Source organism: Schistocerca nitens, chromosome 1 (assembly GCF_023898315.1).
Source record: "Schistocerca nitens isolate TAMUIC-IGC-003100 chromosome 1, iqSchNite1.1, whole genome shotgun sequence".
In the NCBI taxonomy this organism is placed as follows: domain Eukaryota; kingdom Metazoa; phylum Arthropoda; class Insecta; order Orthoptera; family Acrididae; genus Schistocerca; species Schistocerca nitens.
The window spans coordinates 946,133,225-946,155,339 of NC_064614.1; the positions used below are offsets into that span (position 1 = coordinate 946,133,225).

The 22,115-nt window shown below is 42.3% G+C and overlaps 1 protein-coding gene across 1 annotated transcript; it reads left to right on the forward strand.

Annotated features, from left to right (window-relative positions):
- The first annotated feature begins 682 nt into the window (after nt 1-682).
- LOC126237391 (turripeptide Lol9.1-like) lies at nt 683-20,504 on the forward strand. The gene is made up of 3 exons (XM_049947482.1): nt 683-735; nt 14,736-14,885; nt 20,393-20,504. The coding sequence occupies exons 1-3, from the start codon at nt 705-707 to the stop codon at nt 20,494-20,496; spliced, it is 285 nt and encodes a 94-aa protein (XP_049803439.1). The 5' UTR covers nt 683-704; the 3' UTR covers nt 20,497-20,504.
- Nucleotides 20,505-22,115: the final 1,611 nt, after the last annotated feature.

The following is a 22,115-nucleotide window of genomic DNA, read 5'->3' on the forward strand; positions in this document are numbered from 1 at the left end:
TTAGTCCCCTAGAACTTAGAACTAGTTAAACCTAACTAACCTAAGGACATCACACACATCCATGCCCGAGGCAGGATTCGAACCTGCGACCGTAGCGGTCTCGCGGTTCCAGACTGCAGCGCCAGAACCGCGCGGCCACTTCGGCCGGCCTCGACATTAATCCGCCGGGCTGATTCGTGCCGGGGACTGGCACGCCTTCCCGCCCGGAAAGCAGTGCGTTTGAACGCATGGCTTATCGGACGGGCCGTACTGGTGTAACTCCGGACAGTAATCTATCACCTCTCGAGGCAACTGACTTAGCAGCTTTCCTTATCGAGATTCCGTAGTTTCCGTTAGCATTAGTGTTGATAGGTTATGAAACAGAATTACTAACTCGCTTGTCGTAACATGTCAATAGTGCCAATGTCACAATAGTGCCTACCATTCCGTTGATATGTCACTCCGCGAGAAATTCTCGCAGACTGTCGAAGGAATCGTGGCAGATGGATGGGAGTTATCTGTAGCGGAATCTACTCGGAAAATCCGTAGTAGAAGAGCCGGCAGCGACGAGCGTGCGTGCCGCCGGGACGCCCGGTCATTAACCGTCATAATCTTAACGACACACCCCGCGCGTCCATGCTAAGTGTCTCACAGCCTTATAAAAGACGCTTTAGTACACCGTCTGGGCAGAGTGTGCCGTACAGCAACACACAACACACAGCAAGATGAACACTGTGGTCGCAATTCTCCTCGTCGGTGAGTTTCATCTTCCATTTCATTACTGTTAAAAGTTAGAGTGCTCTTTTCAATTTATATTTATTTTAGTACTGGATTACGTAAAAATATTGTTGCTGCCTTAGATTTCAGATGTAATTTGTAGAACATCTACTAATTATCAGAAGAGGCGTAGTCCGTGGGCAGATAGCCATTAGCCTTCCTCGTCGTGGTTTACGTTTAGAAAACCATCTATACCCATATCTACACCTACACTGTCTATCTATTAACAAATTTATAAAAATTATTGTACATTGTATGTACGTTCCATATCTCCTCCTAAAGCACTTTACCGATTTCAACCAAATTTGGTACATATACCGTTTACTATCTCGAAACAAACACTGTTGGAGTAACTACGTATCTTCTATGGGCGTGCGGATGGGTATCAAAAGGGAGTGATGTAAAAGCATAACTCAGGAATGCATGGAGCATTGCCAACCAAAATTTTGTATATACATGGCGTAGCCTTTATATGAAAATTTAAATGTATGTAACGTAATTGTAGCGTCTTGTAAAACTGATACTGATTAATTATTTTTACCACACATCTTCTGGCACTCGTTTAACCTGAAAAAATCTTAGCAGACTTATTACACACAACACTTCACTGTGCTAAATAATTGATTATAATTACTGTATTTCCTTTTGCTGAAGTTACGTTAACGTACTGATACGTTGTTACACAGCAAAGCAGAAACAACATATGAAAATGATCTGTTTTCGTCTCAGGGTTTGAAACTTTAGGGTTCTGTATATATATTTATTTATAACACAATGGTTAATTTTAATTTCGTGAAGCATATTTAGTTACACCTGTCTCTGTAGTGGCACCTACGTGAAAAATAACATACTCGACGTTAGTGGTGGCCCAGTACGGGAAAATTTGCATCATAATATAAAAACAATGACGGAGATGCTTTGCTACTTTCATAAATACATAAAATGAATAAATGTCCTCAATAGTATCTGGATTAGAAGAGCCGTAATTACCAAAAATAGTTGTACCGAATGTAATGGCGGACAACAATAGTGTTAGATCGTAACTAATAAAACTGTCGGTTGTTGTTGTTGTTGTGGTCTTCAGTCCTGACACTGGTTTGATGCAGCTCTCCATGCTACTCTACCCTGTACAACCTTCTTCATCTCCCAGTACCTACTGCAACCTACATCCTTCTGAATCTGCTCAGTGTATTCATCTCTTGGTCTCCCTCTACGATTTTTACCCTCCACGCTGCCCTCCAATGCTAAATTTGTGATCCCTTGATGCCTCAAAACATGTCCTACCAACCGATTCCTTCTTCTAGTCAAGTTGTACCACAAACTTCTCTTCTCCCCAATCCTATTCAATACCTCCTCATTAGTTACGTGATCTACCCACCTTATCTTCAGCATTCTTCTGTAGCACCACATTTCGAAAGCTTCTATTCTCTTCTTGTCCAAACTGGCTATCGTCCATGTTTCACTTCCATACGTGGCTACACTCCATACAGATACTTTCAGAAACGACTTCCTGACACTTAAATCTATACTCGATGTTAACAAATTTCTCTTCTTCAGAAACGATTTCCTTGCCATTGCCAGTCTACATTTTATATCCTCTCTACTTCGACCATCATCAGTTATTTTACTACCCAAATAGCAAAACTCCTTTACTACTTTAAGTGTCTTATTTCCTAATCTAATCCCCTCACCATCACCCGACTTAATTCGACTACATTCCATTATCCTCGTTTTGCTTTTGTTGATGTTCATCTTATATCCTACTTTCAAGACACTGTCCATTCCATTCAGCTGCTCTTCCAAGTCGTTTGCTGTCTCTGACAGAATTACAATGTCATCGGCGAACCTCAAAGTTTTTATTCCGTCTCCATGGATTTTAATACCTACTCCGAATTTTTCTTTTGTTTCGTTTACTGCTTGCTCAATATACAGATTGAATAACATCGGGGAGAGGCTACAACCCTGTCTCACTCCCTTCCCAACCGCTGCTTCCCTTTCATGTCCCTCGACTCTTATAACTGCCATCTGGTTTCTGTACAAAGCTTTCTCTAAGTCTACAAATGCTAGAAATGTAGGTTTGTCTTTCCTTGATCTTTCTTCTAAGATAAGTCGTAATGTCAGTATTGCCTCACGTGTTCCAATATTTCTACGGAATCCAAACTGATCTTCCCCGAGGTCGGCTTCTACTAGTTTATCCATTCGTCTGTAAAGAATTCGCGTTAGTTTTTTGCACCTGTGGCTTATTAAACTGATTGTTCGGTAATTTTCACATCTGTCAACACCTGCTTTCTTTGGGATTGGAATTATTATATTCTACTTTAAGTCTGAGGGTATTTCGCCTGTCTCATACATCTTGCTCACCAGATGGTGGAGTTTTGTCAGGACTGGCTCTCCCAAGGCCGTCAGTAGTTCCAATGGAATGTTGTCTACTCCCGGGGCCTTGTTTCGACTCAGGTCTTTCAGTGCTCTGTCAAACTCTTCACGCAGTATCGTATCTGCCACTTCATCTTCATCTACATCCTCTTCCATTTCCATAATATTGTCCTCAAGTACATCACCCTTGTATAGACCCTCTATATACTCCTTCCACCTTTCTGCTTTCCCTTCTTTGCTTAGAACTGGGTTTCCATCTGAGCTCTTGATATTCATACAAGTGGTTCTCTTTTCTCCAAAGGCCTCTTTGATTTTCCTATAGGCAGTATCTATCTGACCCCTAGTGAGATAAGCCTCTACATCCATACATTTGTCCTCTAGCCATCCCTGCTTAGCCATTTTGCACTTCCTGTCGATGTCATTTTTGAGACGTATGTATTCCTTTTTGCCTGCTTCATTTACTGCATTTTTATATTTTCTCCTTTCATCAATTAAATTCAATATTTCTTTCGTTACCCAAGGATTTCTACTAGCCCACGTCTTTTTACCTACTTGATCCTCTGCTGCATTCACTACTTCATCCCTCAGAGCTACCCATTCTTCTTCTACTGTATTTCTTTCGCCCATTTGTGACAATTGTACCCTTATGCTGTCCCTGAAACTCTGTACAACCTCTGGTTTACTCAGTTTGTCCAGACCCCATCTCCTTAAATTCCCACCTTTTTGTAGTTTCTTCAATCTACAGCTCATAACCAATAGATTGTGGTCAGAGTCCACATCTGCCCCTGGAAATGTCTTACAATTTAATACCTGGTTCCTAAATCTCTGTCTTACCATTATATAATCTATCTGATACCTTCTAGTATCTCCAGGATTCTTCCATGTGTACAACCTTCTTTTATGATTCTTGAACCAAGTGTTAGCTATGATTAAGTTATGCTCTGTGCAAAATTTTACCAGACGGCTTCCTCTTTCATTTCTTTCCCCCAATCCATATTCACCTACTACGTTCCCTTCTCTCCCTTTTCTTACTATCGAATTCCAGTCACGAATGACTATTAAATTTTCGTCTCCCTTCACTACCTGAATAATTTCTTTTATCTCATCATACATTTCATCAATTTCTTCATCATCTGCAGAGCTAGTTGGCATATAAACTTCTACTATTGTAGTAGGTGTGGGCTTCGTGTCTATCTTGGCCACAATAATGCGTTCACTATGCTGTTTGTAGTAGCTGACCCGCACTCCTATTTTTTTATTCATTATTAAACCTACTCCTGCATTACCCCTATTTGATTTTGTATTTGTAACCCTGTATTCACCTGACCAAAAGTCTTGTTCCTCCTGTCACCGAACTTCACTAATTCCCACTATATCTAACTTTAACCTATCCATTTCCGTTTTTTAAGTTTTCTAACCTACCTGCCCGATTAAGGGATCTGACATTCCTCGCTCCGATCCGCAAAACGCCAGTTTTCTTTCTCCTGATAACGACGTCCTCTTGAGTAGTTCCCGCCCGGACATCCGAATGGGGGACTATTTTACCTCCGGAATATTTTACCCAAGAGTACGCCATCATCATTTAACCATACAGTAAAGCTGCATGCCCTCGGGGAAAATTACGGCTGCAGTTTTCCCCTTGCTTTCAGCCGTTCGCAGTACCAGCACAGCAAGGCCGTTTTGGTTAATGTTACAAGGCCAGATCAGTCAATCATCCAGATTGTTGCCCCTGCAACTACTGAAAAGGCTGCTGCCCATCTTCAGGAACCACACGTTTATCTGGCCTCTCAACAGATACCCCTCCGTTGTGGTGGCACCTACGGTACGGCCATCTGTATCGCTGAGGCACGCAAGCCTCCCCACCAACGGCTAGGTCCATGGTTCATGGGGAGGGGGGAACTGTCGGTAACTGCAGGAAACAACGATTCTACTATAAATAAAACACTGTTTCAGTAGTAAAAAATAATATTGTATTATTATATTGTTACACAACTGAACACTTATTACGCTTATTACAGACCTCTCAACATGGAACTTAGGAAGAGCGCGTCTTGCTAAATCGGCGGCAGTACTCGAAAGGCGTTCAATGTCTTCTCTGTAATCGGACAAATAAAAATAAATAGGGTTTATATTGTCTTCTTTAAGCATTGTTTACACGGATAATAAATCGTGCTTATTGTCTGTATCCTTTTCATTCGATACTCTTCACATGGAAAATGTCAATGTTGTCACATACGAGAGTTGCAACTTTAATAGCGGCAACTATTAATTTGCAGCTCGTACAAAATAGATATGTGTTTCAAAGTTTTATTGCCCTTCACAGTAGTCACCAACATAGTGTACAACCCGTTGCCAACGATGTGAAAGTCGTAGGGTACTCTTAGCAGTGCCAATTGTGTTGACAGTTCGAGCGGCGCGGTCTATTGCCCGACGAATTTGTAGCAGTTCTGAAGCGAATGCCATGAAGTGTTTCCTTCAGTTTAGAAATCGAGTTGAACTTAGTCAAGAGAGTGCTGTAGATGGTATAGCACTTAGCAGCCCCATCAGTTAAACAAATCAGTAACAGATTGCACTGTACGTGCTTAAGCATTGTCTTGCAAAATGATGGTCACGTCCTGCAGAAAGTGTCATCACTTCTGTCTCTAAGCTGGTCGTAGGTTGCGTTCCAAAAATGAACTGCATAGAGGCAGAAGTAATGACACTTTCTGCAGGACCTGACCATCATTTTGCAGGACAATGCTCAAGCACGTACAGTGCGAGCTGTTACTGATTTGTTTGACTGATGGGGCTGCTAAGTGCTATACCACCTACTGCACTCCCCTGACTTAAACCCTCTTGAGTTCATCTCGATTTCTAAACTGAAGGAAACACTTCACGGCATTCGCTTCAGAACTGCTACAAATTCATCGGGCAATAGGCCGCGCCGCTCGAACTGTCAACACAACTGGCACTGCTAAGACTGTTCTACGACTTCCACATCGCTGGCAACGGGTTATACACAATGCTGGTGACTACTTTGAAAGTCGCAAAACTTTGAAACACGTATCTATTTTGTTTGAGCTGTAAATAAGTAGTTGCCAATGTCAAAGTTCCAACCCTCGTATTACAGAAAAACAATAAGTCCTTTTCTCAAGTATATTCACAAGGAAAAATACACCATGAGACGGCACGAACTCGTGACATATAAAAATATTGAATAACTATAGATGTTAGTATAACATCAATAGTTTCCGGAGTCGGTAAACAGTCCCAATGAGCTGTTACACGTAGGGGTGGAGGGAAGATGTGCGGGGTGGGCGGCGCAAAGACCATGACGTATCAGCATATCTCTGTGGGGCCTGAAGGAAAATCTACCAGACTTATCAATTGCTACCTGGACAAAATTACTGTGACAGTGAGACACCTATAGCAACCAAAAAAAAAATGGTTCAAATGGTTCTGAGCACTATGGGACTTAACATCTGTGGTCATCAGTCCCCTAGAACTTAGAACTACTGAAACCTAACTAACCTAAGGACATCACACACATCCATGCCCGAGGCAGGATTCGAACCTGCGACCGTAGCAGTCGCGCGGTTCCGGACTGCGCGCCTAGAACCGCTAGACCACCGCGGCCGGCTATAGCAACCCAATGGCTGAAGGTTGGCGCGGAAATATGGGACAGAAAATTCGGGAACGCCTGGGACAGTTTCAACAAATTGTACATGACTCATTATTTGTTCAACAATACCATTAGAATATTACCCCTATGGGAGAGGGGTAATATTGGAACTGATTTCCTTCGTTTAGTTGAATTGGAACACTTTAAAAGTATGCACCGTCAACCAAAACGCGAGAGTCAGCTCTCCAGCTATCCACTAATTTTGTCAACATATTTCTCGGCCAAAGATCATACCACACGGCTGAATACCTTACTGATACCGCATATAGAGTTACCAGGTCCAAAAGAAGAGAAGCTGTACTCGGCGTTGTATTTTTCTGGACATTTTATCTTAAGCACAGGACTATTCCTTTGATATTTTCAATCGTTGCAGTTAGGTTTTTGCAAGACCAAATTTAAACGAGCATGAACTAAGAAAACAATCAGTAAACAGCCTTCCGATTTGGCAGTTATGGTAGCAACTAAGTGCTCAGCCTTCTCAATTGCACAGTATTATTGCTCATAATAAACGATAACGTATTCTTCTGCGACAGAAAAGGAATAAATATTCAATAACTTTGGTTATTCCAATTGGACTTATGAATAATCAGTATTGGAATAGGGAAGGTACGGCGCAGACTAATTATCGTTCGCACTTGCTCGTCTGAACACGAGTAGGAACGACACAAGGTTATCACGCATCGAGCAAACTGGTAGCGGGACGTGGCGGGCCGAGTTGGCATCGATTGATGGGTACATTCCGTTATGGCTCGCTTGCTCCGCGCGTAGCGTGGTTGTGGACGTTGTGTGTTAGGCTCGCTCGTTCTATGAAGAAAAACATAGGATGCAGGACACAATAATAATACCGGTTGGTTTGTCTGTACATCCTTGTGATGAGTCCCCTTATTCATCCTTTACTTATTTCTCCCGCGTGCGTCATTAGCTTGCAAAGGGCCGTAGTTGTGTGTTTTTTACTCATCGCTGAAAAGCCTAACAAATGCCGGACAGGCAGAGCTCTTGTATATCTGACAGGACACAACCGTAAAAAGTTGGACATGTCCGGTTGAGGCGGGACGCCTGGTAGTCCTAACAACAGTACATTTAACGTTTTCTCTGGAGTTACTTAGTGTAAATCAGTGGAGAATCAGACAGTTGCTAATCGCAATCTTTTTTGTCGAAACGATGATAAGTCAACCTGCTTCAGACGAAACCGAATTCTGTCGGTCAGCTTCAACGGAAGTGGAAAGTGCAAAACTATTGCAAAGAAATGAAACATGTTATCAATGACACCATTGATTTCAGGCTGTGCTGGAACACGTCACCACAATGCAGGCTGGTGTGAAAACTTTTAAATATGTGTAAAATTGAATATGCGTGAATATATGTGACATGTGTGCATGAGGGCGAAGGGCTGCACAAAAAGCTGGTGTCTAAAAAACGATAATCTTCACGGGAAAGTAACCGAACAACTAGTTTAGTAATTGTGTATTTTTAGAAGTTTTGGGTGTAGAAAATTAATTTTTACACTTTTAGAAGCAAACGCAACAAGTATACACAGAGTAGTATTGAAGAGAAGATCAGGACTAAAAGTATTACATTGTAATACCTATAGTCCTCACCTTCTCTTCAGTACTGCTTTGTGTACACTTATAAGTATGTTTGCTTCTAAAAGTACTGTGTCGTATATTGATATTCATGACATGCTCCACACATTATTTAAGTAATGACAAATATAAAATTGTGACTTAAAACATTTTAACCCGTATCCGTGAAGATGGCCCATGACATTGGTCGATATTCGGGTTTAAAATAAAAGCGGCTGATGGTCAAACATGCATTTTATATATTACTTGATGGCTGTTGATAGTTCCTTCCAAAAATGTTCAAATTTTCAAAAGATTTCACAGCCCTATGTGGAGACAGTCGTACTACTAGCGGAAGAACGCTAGATATTGGTTTTGTTAATTCAGTGCGCTAATTACGCTTCACGTCCACGTGAACATGAAGGAATAAAAGTATATTGCTGATTTCGCATTGCTTTAGAGAGTTGAGGTCACATCACATCGTCTCAGAATACCTACATTTCATTACGTGTCACTAGGACGTGCGGAACTCCTTTCCTATACGCTACTTTCATGGGCTGCGAAAAATCATTGACGGAACGAGACTCCTACTCGTGATTTCGATCAGTACTAACCAGCGAAAAGGCTGAGTGGTAATACATTGGATTCATATTCGGGGGGACAACAGGTTCACATTCCCGTCCAGCTACAGATATTTAGGTATTTTTTAGTTTGCTTAATTGCTGAAGACAAATTCTGGGGGGAAGGGGGGGGGGACGTTTGAGAAGGTCGTTACCCATTTCCTCTGTCTTCAAAGACGTCGACGATGGGATGTTCAACTATCGAATCCTCTTTCTTCAGTTAAAACTGTCAGTTGCGTTACATGGAATTACTGTAAAAATTGCAGTTCCAGCTGAAATTGAGCTCTAATCTCTCGTGTTTTTATAATAGCTGATTACACTGTTGCAGAAGGCTTGGTAGCATTCTCGACGGCCAGAGACAACAATTGAAGGGTGGAAAAGTGAAACGTTCTAAGAGCCACTTCTTCACAAATCACGTTTTCTGTGCTATTGTGTTCTTGTCACTCCGTTACATGTCCTTAGATTTGTTCCTAGTATCAAATCATTGTTTCAAATATTTACCAATAGATGGCGCTTGGTATTTGTGCCAAGTAGTGCTTTCTTCTGCAGTATCAAATGCCATGCGCCAACATCTTTGTTCTGCAAGACAGATTGTTGAGTCAGCTTAAGCTATGAACCTGTTCCGTGTAATTCCATTGCATAGAATTTCTTTGATTTTAAAGATGCTGCGGAAACGTTATGAGTGCAGATGAGTAAGAGCTCCAAATGCAGTAGGTCAAAGTATCTGATGCTCATCCGTTTCAAACAGCTACAAAAAATTCTTTCACTTAAGCGGAAGAATGGTAAAAGGGTATCGAAAAAAGAAAAGACCATGTCTGATGTATGCTATGCCATACTTCATCTGAAAGACCAGCTATGTTTACCATTTGTAAAATAAAAAGATCTATTCTTAATGGTCCCATTTCTTCCTCAACGGCGCAGGAACTCCTACAGTAAATTTAGCGACACCTGACCGCAAGAATGTAATTACGTAAGAAACAGAAGTCAATAATGAGAAATTTTGTTCTTAAATTTAATTTCATTATTCTTTTTCAAAAATGGAAAACTTATGATACGTGTGTTTTGTTGACTGCATTTCAGCTAGTTCAAGTATTAGTGCTGTTTTTCTATGCTCATGTAGTGCCTCTGTATTAATGGCACCTGAAACAAAAACTTTCTTATTAGCACTCAGAACTAGTCAGTTCCGTGGCACCTCGACCGTCTAATTTTCTTGATTATTACGACGATAAGGAGAGCAGCATAATTCTGTGGTATCAGAATACTTTCTCAGTTCCTTGGACACAAATAAGTTCGCACATATTGGCGTTTTGATTCTGCATATAAATGTGATATTTCTCCCTTGGACTGTGTGACGCTTCCACGCTTCAGACGTCTGTAGGTATTGCGTAACTCCTGCTTCTCCCGCTCCTAAATGACCCCACGTGGGTCGTTATATCTGAAGACACATCAATGGTTGTCTCCGTGGCAGGTGTTGAGGGCGAAAAACTATAAGCTGCTATTGAAAGCAACGCCTTAACCTTGAAATATTTCCAGCTAACCTTCCTCTATTCGGATCATCAGCCGCTAACTGCCTGCTCTTACAGTCTGTAGATCCTTGTCAGCTAGTGGACAACAAGGTAAACCGGCGTGGCTCCGATTAAGTTCCGCATACCGTCCGAAACAAATACCAGGATCATAAACTACATAAATACCATAACTGTCAGAATCAGTGGAACTGTAATGCAGCAACATAACCACGTCTCTATTTAATTTCTATAATAGCAACTATTTGTCGAATGGAATTGTTAGCGTCATTTGAAAGTGCATTACAAATAAAACCTCTTAAACGTTGTATGTTAACATGTTGAGACGTGCCGGTTACGATTGGCGTATCATACGCAGTTAGACGCACACATTTTGAAAAACAAAATAATATATTATCACCATGCAAGAAGTTAAAACCGGATTTTGGATCAAAGTCAACGACCGAAGACAGAATGCTGATCAGAATGAAATATGGGAATAAACAGACGTTAAGAAAGAAGAGGCAGGGTATATGGCGCAAAATACCAAAAATCTATTAACAAATACGAAACATACGTCATGCAGTGGGGTGTCCATATTGCTCTGTCATATGAACAATGTGTTACCTACGTGTGTGTAAGTTTGTGGTTAAGCCTAAAAAGTAGCTCCAATGTAAAGAAGTGTGGGCAGAAGGCAATATGCAAATAGCAAATCATTCATCAACGTTTCGTGTAAAATATAATCAGATCGTAGTCCTATTCTGAGACGTAGAAATAATTACTCAGAGGTCTTATTAAACCTCTTCCACATTCACTCACAAAGAAAGAAGCGATATTTTGGGTGTTTGTGCATTTCTCTACAATTGCGTCAAGTTGTATGCTTTGAATGTTAGATATCTCCTACGAGACAAGACTTGTGTTTGCAATTACCTAACACAGCTAACAGCTGAATCTCTCATAGCAAAACCTTATATGGGAACAATGAAGCAATACGCTTCATATTTATTTATTAAAATAAAATTATTTTTTGAAGACGGGTCGTAAAGGAAATTACTTATATAAATATATAACTTCCATTGTTTCCTGAACAAAAATGTATCGATTTACAGGCCTTCTCGATGTGTTCTAAAATCTCGAGGTTTAAGAAAGTCTCTCTATCCTCGGGAATATAATATTTGACTGCTGTGAGTCACTTTACAAAAAAATGGTTCAAATGGCTCTGAGCACTATGGGACTTCTGAGGTCATCAGTCCCCTACAACTCAGAACTACTTAAACCTAACTAACCTAAGGACATCACACACATCCATGCCTGAGGCGTCACTGTACAAAGATGAGATATTGCAGTTCTGTTAGATCTATTGACCCCTTCTGTAAGGCGTCGGATTTAATCAAGAAGCGAACATGTACATACGTTTATCGGTGTCCGAAGTAGCTGGCAGCCATTGGTACCTCTGTACGATTCGGCAAAACCACTGTTCATATGCGAACGATACGAAGTACAACACATTACATACTGCAATAGTATTCGAGTGTTTCAGAATAGTAGCAGTTTATAACAACATGAGATATCGTGAGTTTACAGGGAAGTATGATCATAGATCTATTTTACTCAAACTGAACTCCCACAACACATGACCAGTGAAATACTAATCCATATGTATAGAACTTTTGAATAGGCTATTCTGTGTTTCCATGAGTAGCCTTAAGTGGTATATCTATGCAGTATGACTTTTTTTTACGATTACGGCAGTGTGTACCAATATTCTATTATCATGACTTTTCAAAATCACCATTTTTTCAGTAAACTGAAGCAAATGTAGCACTTACACTATGTAGATACTACACTTAAATTTCACTTGTGCAAACAACTATCGTATGAAAGCCAGCTCGTTCTGTTCATCCACGAGATCCAGAAAGCAGTAGATACTGGCGCCTAGACTGGTACCGTGTTTCTTGACCTCCAGACACAGTTCGAAACACTTCCGTACCACTGACTAGTGAAAAAAATTACGAGCGTCCCGAATATTAAGCCAGTCGTGTGACTGGACAGAAGAAAACCTAGCAAACAGAACACAGCTGAAAGTAATTTGCAAAACCCTCGTTCGGCCAATACGTCAAAATTGTTTGTCAGTCTGGCATCCGTACCAGATAGGATAGAGAAGAAAGAGAAAATCAAAAGAAAAGCAGCACTTTTCGTTACAGGTTCATTTAGTAAGCACCAAAACGTTTCGAGAAGAATCGGCCAATATATTGGGTCCCCGTACGGGAATCTCGCGAAAAGGTAATGAAGCTAATAGATTCAAGCCTACACAGAGGCTTACCAACAATCGTTTTTTTCCGCGAACCATTCGCGACTAGAACAGGAAAAGGGTGGGGAGTGGCAGAGATACACTAAGTAACCCACAATAAGACGGTTGCCGAATGTACACTACTAGCGACTGGCGTATTGTGATGAGCCAGTTGCTCAGCTTCTCTCTCTCTCTCTGTCACTTTCTCTCTCTCTCTCGTGAACTCAATATCAAAAGCTCCTCAAACGCTAATCTTTCTTTCTTTCTTTAATATCATTTTGTAGTGTACGTTTATGAAGTTTTAGAGATGTTTAGCTTACTTGGATCACCTACTACATCACTCGCTCTGGGACTATGGGTACATCCTTCAGTTACTTATGGGCCATAGGTTTGTATGACATCTCATAACCCTTAATGAAACGGAAGGAAATCTTAATATGACAATTAAACATGCGCTTACCAACATACTTTATAGTTGTTTTTAGAGACAAATTTGCCTATAACAACACAACACAGTGGCGCAAGAGAAAACGTGGCTAACTATTTGATATAACATATCTGTGGCTTATCGAGCTGATGAACCACGTCATACTGCCCTACAAAAACAATCTAAACCACAGCACATGCATGCCGTTCGAGATTTTTAATGTTCTCTGGCCCTCTTATCCCCCCAGCTTTCGTTAACATTAGTTGAGTTAACCTTTACTCTGTCAATGGACGTAATCATGCACACATTTTTCTTTTGTGCCACATACGCACAGAAATGCGATGTATACCCGTCCACATGTACCAGCGATGAATAAGAATGTGAAATGAAGCGTAAAGCTTAAAATAACTGCTTGAAAATGATCCACAGTTGAAATTAGTCAACTGTACGGATAACAGCCTACAGCCTACTTGGACCACATTTTCCTTCTTTTCACTCAGTTGCAAGAGCGCTAGATTACGTGTCCACTCGTGACGACGTGTAAAAAGGGAAGTGTATATTGTTAAGTTAACTGGCTTTCGATCCCGGTTTCAATTTCTATTAATATTATTCTGAATTGTAGACCTTGTCGTCTTGCAAAATGATGTGCAACGTGTCGGCGGCTGTCGCCATTCGTCTTCATCTGATTACTATATATGGGTGTGTGTTGTTTAATATACCGCTTCAGTACAGTGTACACAATGACGTCCATGGACCGGACGTCTGGCATCATTCTGAATGGAGTTGGACTGAAGGGTATATTTACTTTTCTAAAATACGTACAACATTTTGCTTAGCTAATGATCTTGAGGTTGTCTTCGCTGTCTTTTAATAGATGCATGATAATGTCCGCTGGTCTGGTTTGTACAAAAAGCATCCACATGTGCTAGGATTCTGGAAGTCTGACGTGTTAATAACTACGAATGAAGTAAATATCTATACTTTTCAATATCTGTATTTTGACTGTTCAGAAATTGGTATAACATAATGTACCATTCATTCGTTTTCTTTGTCTCTCAGTTCCTACAATGTCTGCTTTCTACTGCATCACAAAACACGACTTGCCTCCACTACCACACAACTTCCTGAAAAATGTACAAAGACGAAGTACAAAGATAACAATTGAAGCAAAGAGGTGTACTTCGTTATGAAAGACATTAGCTCAGAAATATTTAGCAAAACCTGTTAGATTTAACTTTAAGGATTTTTGTGTTAAAACTTCAAAATTTGTTCCAAACACGTAAAATATAAATAGTTATGCATGAAGTAATGAATTTTACAGGGTGTAGTTTTACACGATTTTTGTACTATGTAATGAAATTACCGATACCCGTCGGTATTGAAGAAATCAGAAAATGTCTCAGCCTGATTACATCACAACTGTCAGTGGTAAGTTTTCGTTATGTGCTCAAGACGAGACGTTGAATCCTAATCTTCCTTCTGTCCGTATCGGCTCAGGTGCCTGTCCCTAGTCTTAATCATGGCCTCTTGTTCCGATGTTGCAGCTTTGGTGGCTTGCGCTCATGCGCAGCTGGGCAGCGTACATTGTGGTGTCGGCTGCGCCTGTTCTCAGGGACAACAACCCTTGTGCGGCAACAATGGCGTCACGTACCTCAACGAGTGTGAGCTGCGCTGCGCACAGTGCGATTTACCGGGTAAGTCCGACACCTGCTGCCCACATGTCGTTCCCTACTGTGCAGCCACCTCCAAATGTGGCTGACGGTAATCGCCATTATGTTCGGCCCTTCTTTTATGCTCGGACTTGTCATCTGACGCCGATCCTGAGGGCTCACTGTAGCGAGTGATTTTCTCGTATAAATTGTGAATGATATTTGCCTGAAACAACTAGATCCACTGCGATTCTGCAAGAAAACAGGCCGTCATATCTCATCATCAAGAAACAGCCATGGTGTTCTGTCTCCGGTATTTGCCAGTGAGCAATGACTTTTTGGAACCTCATGGTGCTGCCGGACTCAGTCAAAGGTACTCTGTTCAGACAAGGATGGCTGTCTACTTGGAAAGCGGATAACAATCACTTGTGTCCAAATCACATTGTTCCCACAGTACAGCCGGCTGAAGTGGCCGTGCGGTTAAAGGCGCTGCAGTCTGGAACCGCAAGACCGCTACGGTCGCAGGTTCGAATCCTGCCTCGGGCATGGATGTTTGTGATGTCCTTAGGTTAGTTAGGTTTAACTAGTTCTAAGTTCTAGGGGACTAATAACCTCAGCAGTTGAGTCCCATAGTGCTCAGAGCCATTTGAACCCACAGTACAAATGGCAAGCTGATTAGAGGCAGAATAGGAGAAGTGGTTGAAGTTTGATCCAGGGAGGATCCGGTGGAATACATTCACGTATTACAAGACTATATTGTCAATCATTTGAGCCCTTTATTCGGGAAAAGTGGACGGAGTGTTGGGGAGTACGGCTCTGTTTTTACCTTCAATGTTTGTCATTGGGTTAAGGCATGCAGGAGAAATTCTGTAGACTTCGGAAAGCAGGAGAGATTTTTTAATAGAACAGAAGCTGAGAAGGAGGGTTGTGAGTCGTGAGTGGATAGCGAATTCATTAACACCTTAAACCGCGAAACTCAAAGAGCTGGCTTCGGGTCTTAAACTGGAATACAGGTTCAGTCCGTCATCGAGTTTGTCAGCATTTTATATTTTTCAAAGAGCTTGCGTCGATAAACTTAAGTGGACGGGATTTTGTTACCTTTATTATTGCCTGACAGTTGACCATTTTCTGCTTCGCAGTGGGAATCAGCTCCTTGCTCATTTGCCAAATATCAGCCGGCAGAGGCAATTGGGATAAAAAGTAGGACTTAATCATTACCGAGAAAAGTTACCATGCACCAGATGATGCAAGTTTGAAATAACGTTAGAAGACACTTCTAGACATGCCGCGGAACCGTAAACAGCTGTGCTAGATGTGTTTCGTGGCTATAAGTCGCGACATCGTGCACATTGACGACTGTGCTGAGCACAACAACGCATGGCTCGCGTGCACCAGATGATGCAAGTTTGAAATAATATTAGAAGACACTTCTAGACATAGCGCAGAGCCGTGAACAGCTGTGCTACACTTATGCTCATAAGTTAAGGTTATGCTGATACATGGTTAAACAACGCTCTGGTGGGCGGTTTGCGGGTTTAAATCACCTCGGGGTGTGACGAGGCGGTGCATTTGACCTGCGGTCGTCGCACGGTGGCGCTGGCAGCAGTCCATATACGCAGAGTTGTGTTGGTGCATGTCAGAGTACGGAGCAGCGAGTAAGTGTCCAGACGTTTTCAGACGTAGCAATGGTGACTGTGTGTTGAAAATGTCTCAAAGAACACATATTGATGACGTTATGAGGGGTAGAATACTAGGGCGACTGGAGGCTGGTCAAACACAGCAGGTCGTAGCACGGGCCCTCCCTGTGCCGCAAAGTGTGATTTCAAGATTATGGCAACGATTCCAGCAGACATGAAACGTGTCCAGGCGCTACAGTGCGGGACGTCCACAGTGTACAACACCACAAGAAGACCGATATCTCATCATCAGTGCCTGCAGGCGGCCACGGAGTACTGCAGGTAGCCTTGCTCGGGACCTTACCGCAGCCACTGGAACAGTTGTCTCCAGACACACAGTCTACAGACGACTGAACAGACATGGTTTATTCACCCGGAGACCTGCAAGGTGCATTCCACTGACCCCCGGTCACAGGAGAGCCCGTAAAGCCTGGTGTCAAGAACACAGTACCTGGTGGTCCCAGGTTATGTTCACGGACGAGTCCAGATATAGTCTGAGCAGTGATTCGCGCCGGGTTTTCATCTGGCGTGAACCAGGAACCAGATAACAACCCCTTAATGTCCTTGAAAGGGACCTGTATGGAGGTCGTGGTTTGATGGTGTGGGGCGGGATTATGATTGGTGCACGTACACCCCTGCATGTCTTTGACAGACGAACTGTAACAGGTCAGGTGTATCGGGACGTCATTTTGCACCAGTATGTCAGCCTTTTCAGGGGTGCAGTGGGTCCCACCTTCCTCCTGATGGATGATAACGTAAGGCCCCACCGAGCTGCCATCGTGGAGGAGTAACTTGAAACAGTAGATATCAGGCGAATGGAGTAGCCTGTCTGTTCTCCACACCTAAACCCCATCGAGCACGTCTGGGATGCTCTCGGTCGAGGTATCGCTGCACATCTCCAAACTCCTACGACACTTCAGGAGCTCCGACAGACACTGGTACAAGAATGGGAGGCTATACCCCAGCAGCTGCTCGACCACCTGACCCATAGTATGCCAACCCGTTGTGCGGCCTGTGTACGTGTGCATGGTGATCATATCCCATACTGATGTCGGGGTACATGCGCAGGAAACAGTGGCGTTTTGTAGCACGTGTATGTGTGGACTTACAGATCTGTGTCGTTTGTGTTCACTATGTGCCTATGCTATTAGCGCCAGTTTTGTGTAGTGCCACGTTGTGTGGCACCACATTCCGCAATTATCCTTAATTTATAAGCATGAGTGTAGGTGTGCTTTGTGACTATAGGTCGCGAAATGTAGACACTGACGACTGTGATGGGCACAACTACGCATGGCACGCGATTGTTATGTGACGAAGATGACTTATTCACATTTATTATTCATGCACTTGAGAATACACTGTTTGATCAAAAGTACCCGTACGCCCGTCTATAATACAGAATTGGTGACTAGACGTCACAAGAGAAGGAAGCAACATTACAGGAGGAGGCAGAGACCTCTGTGCCGTCAGTAGAGAAGCGGTAGCAACGAAATGGGACGGTCAGCAGAGCTCAGTGATCTCGAACATGCGCTAGTCATTCGATGTCACCTGAATAACGAATTTATCAGAGGCATTTCAATCCCTCTGAAGCTGCAAATCGACCGTTGGTGATGTGATTGTGAAGTGGGAATGTGAAGGAATAACCACAGCTGAATCTAGATCAGACAGACATCGTGTGCTGACGGACAGCGCCCATCGACCGGTGGAGGGGGGAGGGGAGGGGGGAAGGTCACATGAAATCAGCAGAAGGTATCACTTGTGAGTTCTAAAGTGCTACCAGAAGTCCATCTAGCATAACGACTGTGTGTAGGAGGTGACAAACAATGGGAAAAGACGGTTGAGTAGCTTCTCATAAGCCACGCAGTTCTGGTAAGCGACACTTGAATTGTTGTAAAGAGCGACGCCCCTGGATCACTGGAGACGAGTGATAAATCACGATATATCCTGTGGCAATTCAGTGCAAGGTTTATGGTTTGTCGAGTACTTGGAGGTCACTTGTATTGCCAACTGTGAAGTACAGATGGGGTGGTGTTACAGTATAGGGCCGGTTTTCGTGGGTAAGGTGTGATACCCTTATTGCGCTTAAAGCCTAGTTTACACGACAACATTGGGTCGCGACACTCGTTGTGTGGAATGAGTTGCACGCAAAACACGGCGAAACCAGTATACACTTCAGTTTCGTCGTTTTGTGTCTGAAATGAAAATTTTGGCAGCTGCACGTCGCACGAGTTGCGACGGTGTTAAAGCTTGTTGCGTGGAATCGCTGCATAAGAAAAAATATGAAACGTGTTTCGATTCGTGACTGGACGAAGAAAAGAGGTCATCTCCGTTGCTCAAAGTTCTCGCTGAAATAATTTGTAAAGGAAGACCCAAGAAGTACTTATAATTATCTTAGAATGTCACCAGAGCTGTTCACACTTCTTCTAAACAGAGTTAATTTTGCGATAAGTAATAAAGATACTGTAATGCATGAAGCACTTTGCCAGAACTGAGATTACATATCACATTGCGTGCATTACAATCGAGAACAATTGGGATGCCGTAAGATGCGGATTTAGTTGGTGATAACACTTTCTCATTAACACCTGTAATCATTAACATTAACAGTAATAATTATTAACGTTAACAGCAGTAATTATTCGAAGAGGCCGCATTAAGAAGATAATGGTTTGCAAACTAATCTCTTGAAGATGGATCTGTACACTGGCAATATTTCAAAATTCAAACATATGTGAGTGGGACGGACTGCTGCGACGTTTTAAATAGATGAATATTGAATAAAGAACGCAGCTTCTTGATTTGTGTAGCCTTCCCTCTTTGAACAATATTCCTTAAAAAAATTAAAAAAATTAAAAAAAAGTCGGCAACTCGAACGATGGGATTCTAGTCTTGTAGACGAGAGCATTTCCACAGCTGGAATTACATTTGCTTGTATTTTTCTTAATTTAATTGTATATGCTCTTCTAATCCAATAAATTTTGCCCTGCAGCTCAGATATTGTCAAATCTTCCGTGTTTTGATCGCACGAGAAGGTCTCAGGAGCAGCAATATATTGCTTATTTTTGTAATCAGCATCACTAAAATCCCACAAACACCTATGCAAAGCATACTTATCCAAAAAGCGAACATGATTCTCCGTTCCTCACTGCATATTTCAGTTTGCCTACACTCTACGAACACACATAACCTAAAAACTCATGCAACTAGTGTCGCCAAAGCTGGAACACGCCGAAAGTGTTTAGTTTGACCGACGAGTTGCGCAAACGCACGGCGCGCATGCGCAGTGGCCGGTAGCGCAGTTTCCTGCAACCTAGTGTCGTCGTGTAAACTAGGCTTAAGAAAACGCTGAATGCGGAAGGACACGAAGACATTGTACAGCACTGTTACTGTGCACGGCAGAGGAACATTCCTGAGGCGGTGATTGTATCAGCATGACAACGCGCCCTATCATTAGGCATCATCTTTAAACCAATGTTTTGTGCAGAATTACATTCCTTAAGTTGACTGGCCTCTCCAGAGAACCCAGTGAAACGTCTTTGGGAAGAGTTAGCATACCGATTTCACTCCAGACCTCAGCGTCCAACATCACCTTCTCTGGTTTCGGGTCTTGAGGAAGATGGGGCTGCCATTCCTCCACAGACATGCCGACACCTCGCTGAATGTATCCTGCGCAAAGTTCAAGCCGTGATACAGGCGAAGGATGGACGCACTGCATATTAATGTCCACTAATATGCGGCCGGATACTTTTGATGAAATAGCGTTTCTGTTAATACACTGTAAAGCTGTTTGCTTCACCTTGCCATTGAGAATCTTCACAGTAGATATACAAGCTGTACGGCTAGTAAGAGCGGCCCTGCGCTGTGTTTCCTTTGCAGGTCTGCTGCTGGCCTACGCCGGGGTGTGCGTGCCCGCCGTGGTGGGATACGCCCCCACTCCCCAGTACCAGTACGCGGTGCCCGTGGTGTACGGCAGGCGCTGAGGACTGCCAGCGCGCACGTGTCTCAACACGGGGCTCGTCTGTTCTCTACAGTGCCAAATCATTTAATTTAATGTATCCATTTATTGTACGTGTGCCAAATGGTAATAAAATAGAGAAGTGATTTCTAATAACTAGTGCCACATGTTTACTATCCTCTTTCTTTCATATGTGACCGGAACGTTTGTGTTTCTAAGAAAGTGGGGCCCCGCAGGTCCTAGTTATTTGAAAAACGCCACGATTTACCGTCAAGAGCCGCTGATAATATTTCTTGATTGAACAACCAGTTTCGGTTCACGAACCGCCATAAAGTTCCTGTACACCAAATGAAAGAACGTATAAAAAGTATTAGAAGAAAAGCTGTCACCTACAGCTAAATTATGCTAAACTATGTAAAATCACTGATGTCACAGAATAAAGAACTGTCGCTGGAAATAAATGTACAACACACAGAATAATGTAACGAAGTACGACAAAGGATATCATGAGCAACGTACATGCATTGCGTTTACACAGACTTACCTGTTGTCAAATAGTAACAAAAATCACAATGTCAGTCACAAAATGTGCCATAAGTGTACTTTCATCCTATATCAACAGTCCGCATTTACGCTACGATCGGACACATATATATTGCCTACTGCACAGCAGATCACTGTTAACCAGTGAATCCAAAGACGATCTATGGGTTTGCATACACTGAGGTGACAAAATTTATGCGGTAGCATTATGCACACAACAGATGGCGCTACTCTCGCGTACATTAAGTATAAAAGGGCACTGCATTGGCGGATCTGTCATTGCTATACAGGTAACTAATGTGAAAAGATTATCGTTGTCATTATGATCGCACGACGGGAGTTCTACATCTACATGGATACTCCACAAATGACATTTAAGTGCTTGGCAGAGGGTTCATAGACCTATATCTTTCCGTTCGAGCAATGATTTCTCTTATCTTGGTGATCGTTTTTTCCTATGTAGGTTGGTGTCAACAAAATATTTTCGCATTCGAAGGAGAAAGTTGTTGACTGGAATTTCGTGAGAAGATTCCGTCGCAACGAAAAACGCCTTTCTTTTAATGATGTCCATCCCAAATCCTGTATCATTTCTGTGACACTCTCTCCCATATTTGGCGATAATACAAAGCGTGCTGCCTTTCTTTGAACTTTTTCTATGTACTCAATCAGTCCTATCTGGTAAGGATCCCACACCGCGCAGCAGTATTCTAAAAGATGATGATGATGATGATGATGATTATTAGTGTTTTAGGGCGCACAACAGCGAGGTTATCAGCGCCCGTTCCCAAAAGTGCAATTCAGAGCCGAATTGTGAGACAATTGGTATTGTTCAAATTGCAAGATTGGACACAGCACATCAAAACAGGGAGATAAAACTAAAAATAAAATAGCAGTACAAACAGGGAAAATAATTAACGGTGGCTGAGTGACCACTTACAAATAATGGGTGACCAAACCACTGGACAGCACATTAAGACTTCAATCCAAAAATTTGGGAAGAAGGCCAGACATCACACAAAAACGTAAAACTCTAGCGACACTCGCCTCATTATTAGTTAAAAGAGAGGGTAGGTCTGGTGGGAAACTGAAATCTTCCCTCAA

Excerpts from the sequence above, each read along its gene's own strand:
- LOC126237391 (XM_049947482.1), top strand. The coding sequence starts at position 705 with ATGAACACTGTGGTCGCAATTCTCCTCGTCG. Across the intron at positions 736-14,735 it reads GGTCGCAATTCTCCTCGTCG|CTTTGGTGGCTTGCGCTCAT; the intron begins GTGAGTTTCATC and ends CCGATGTTGCAG. Across the intron at positions 14,886-20,392 it reads CGCACAGTGCGATTTACCGG|GTCTGCTGCTGGCCTACGCC; the intron begins GTAAGTCCGACA and ends TTTCCTTTGCAG.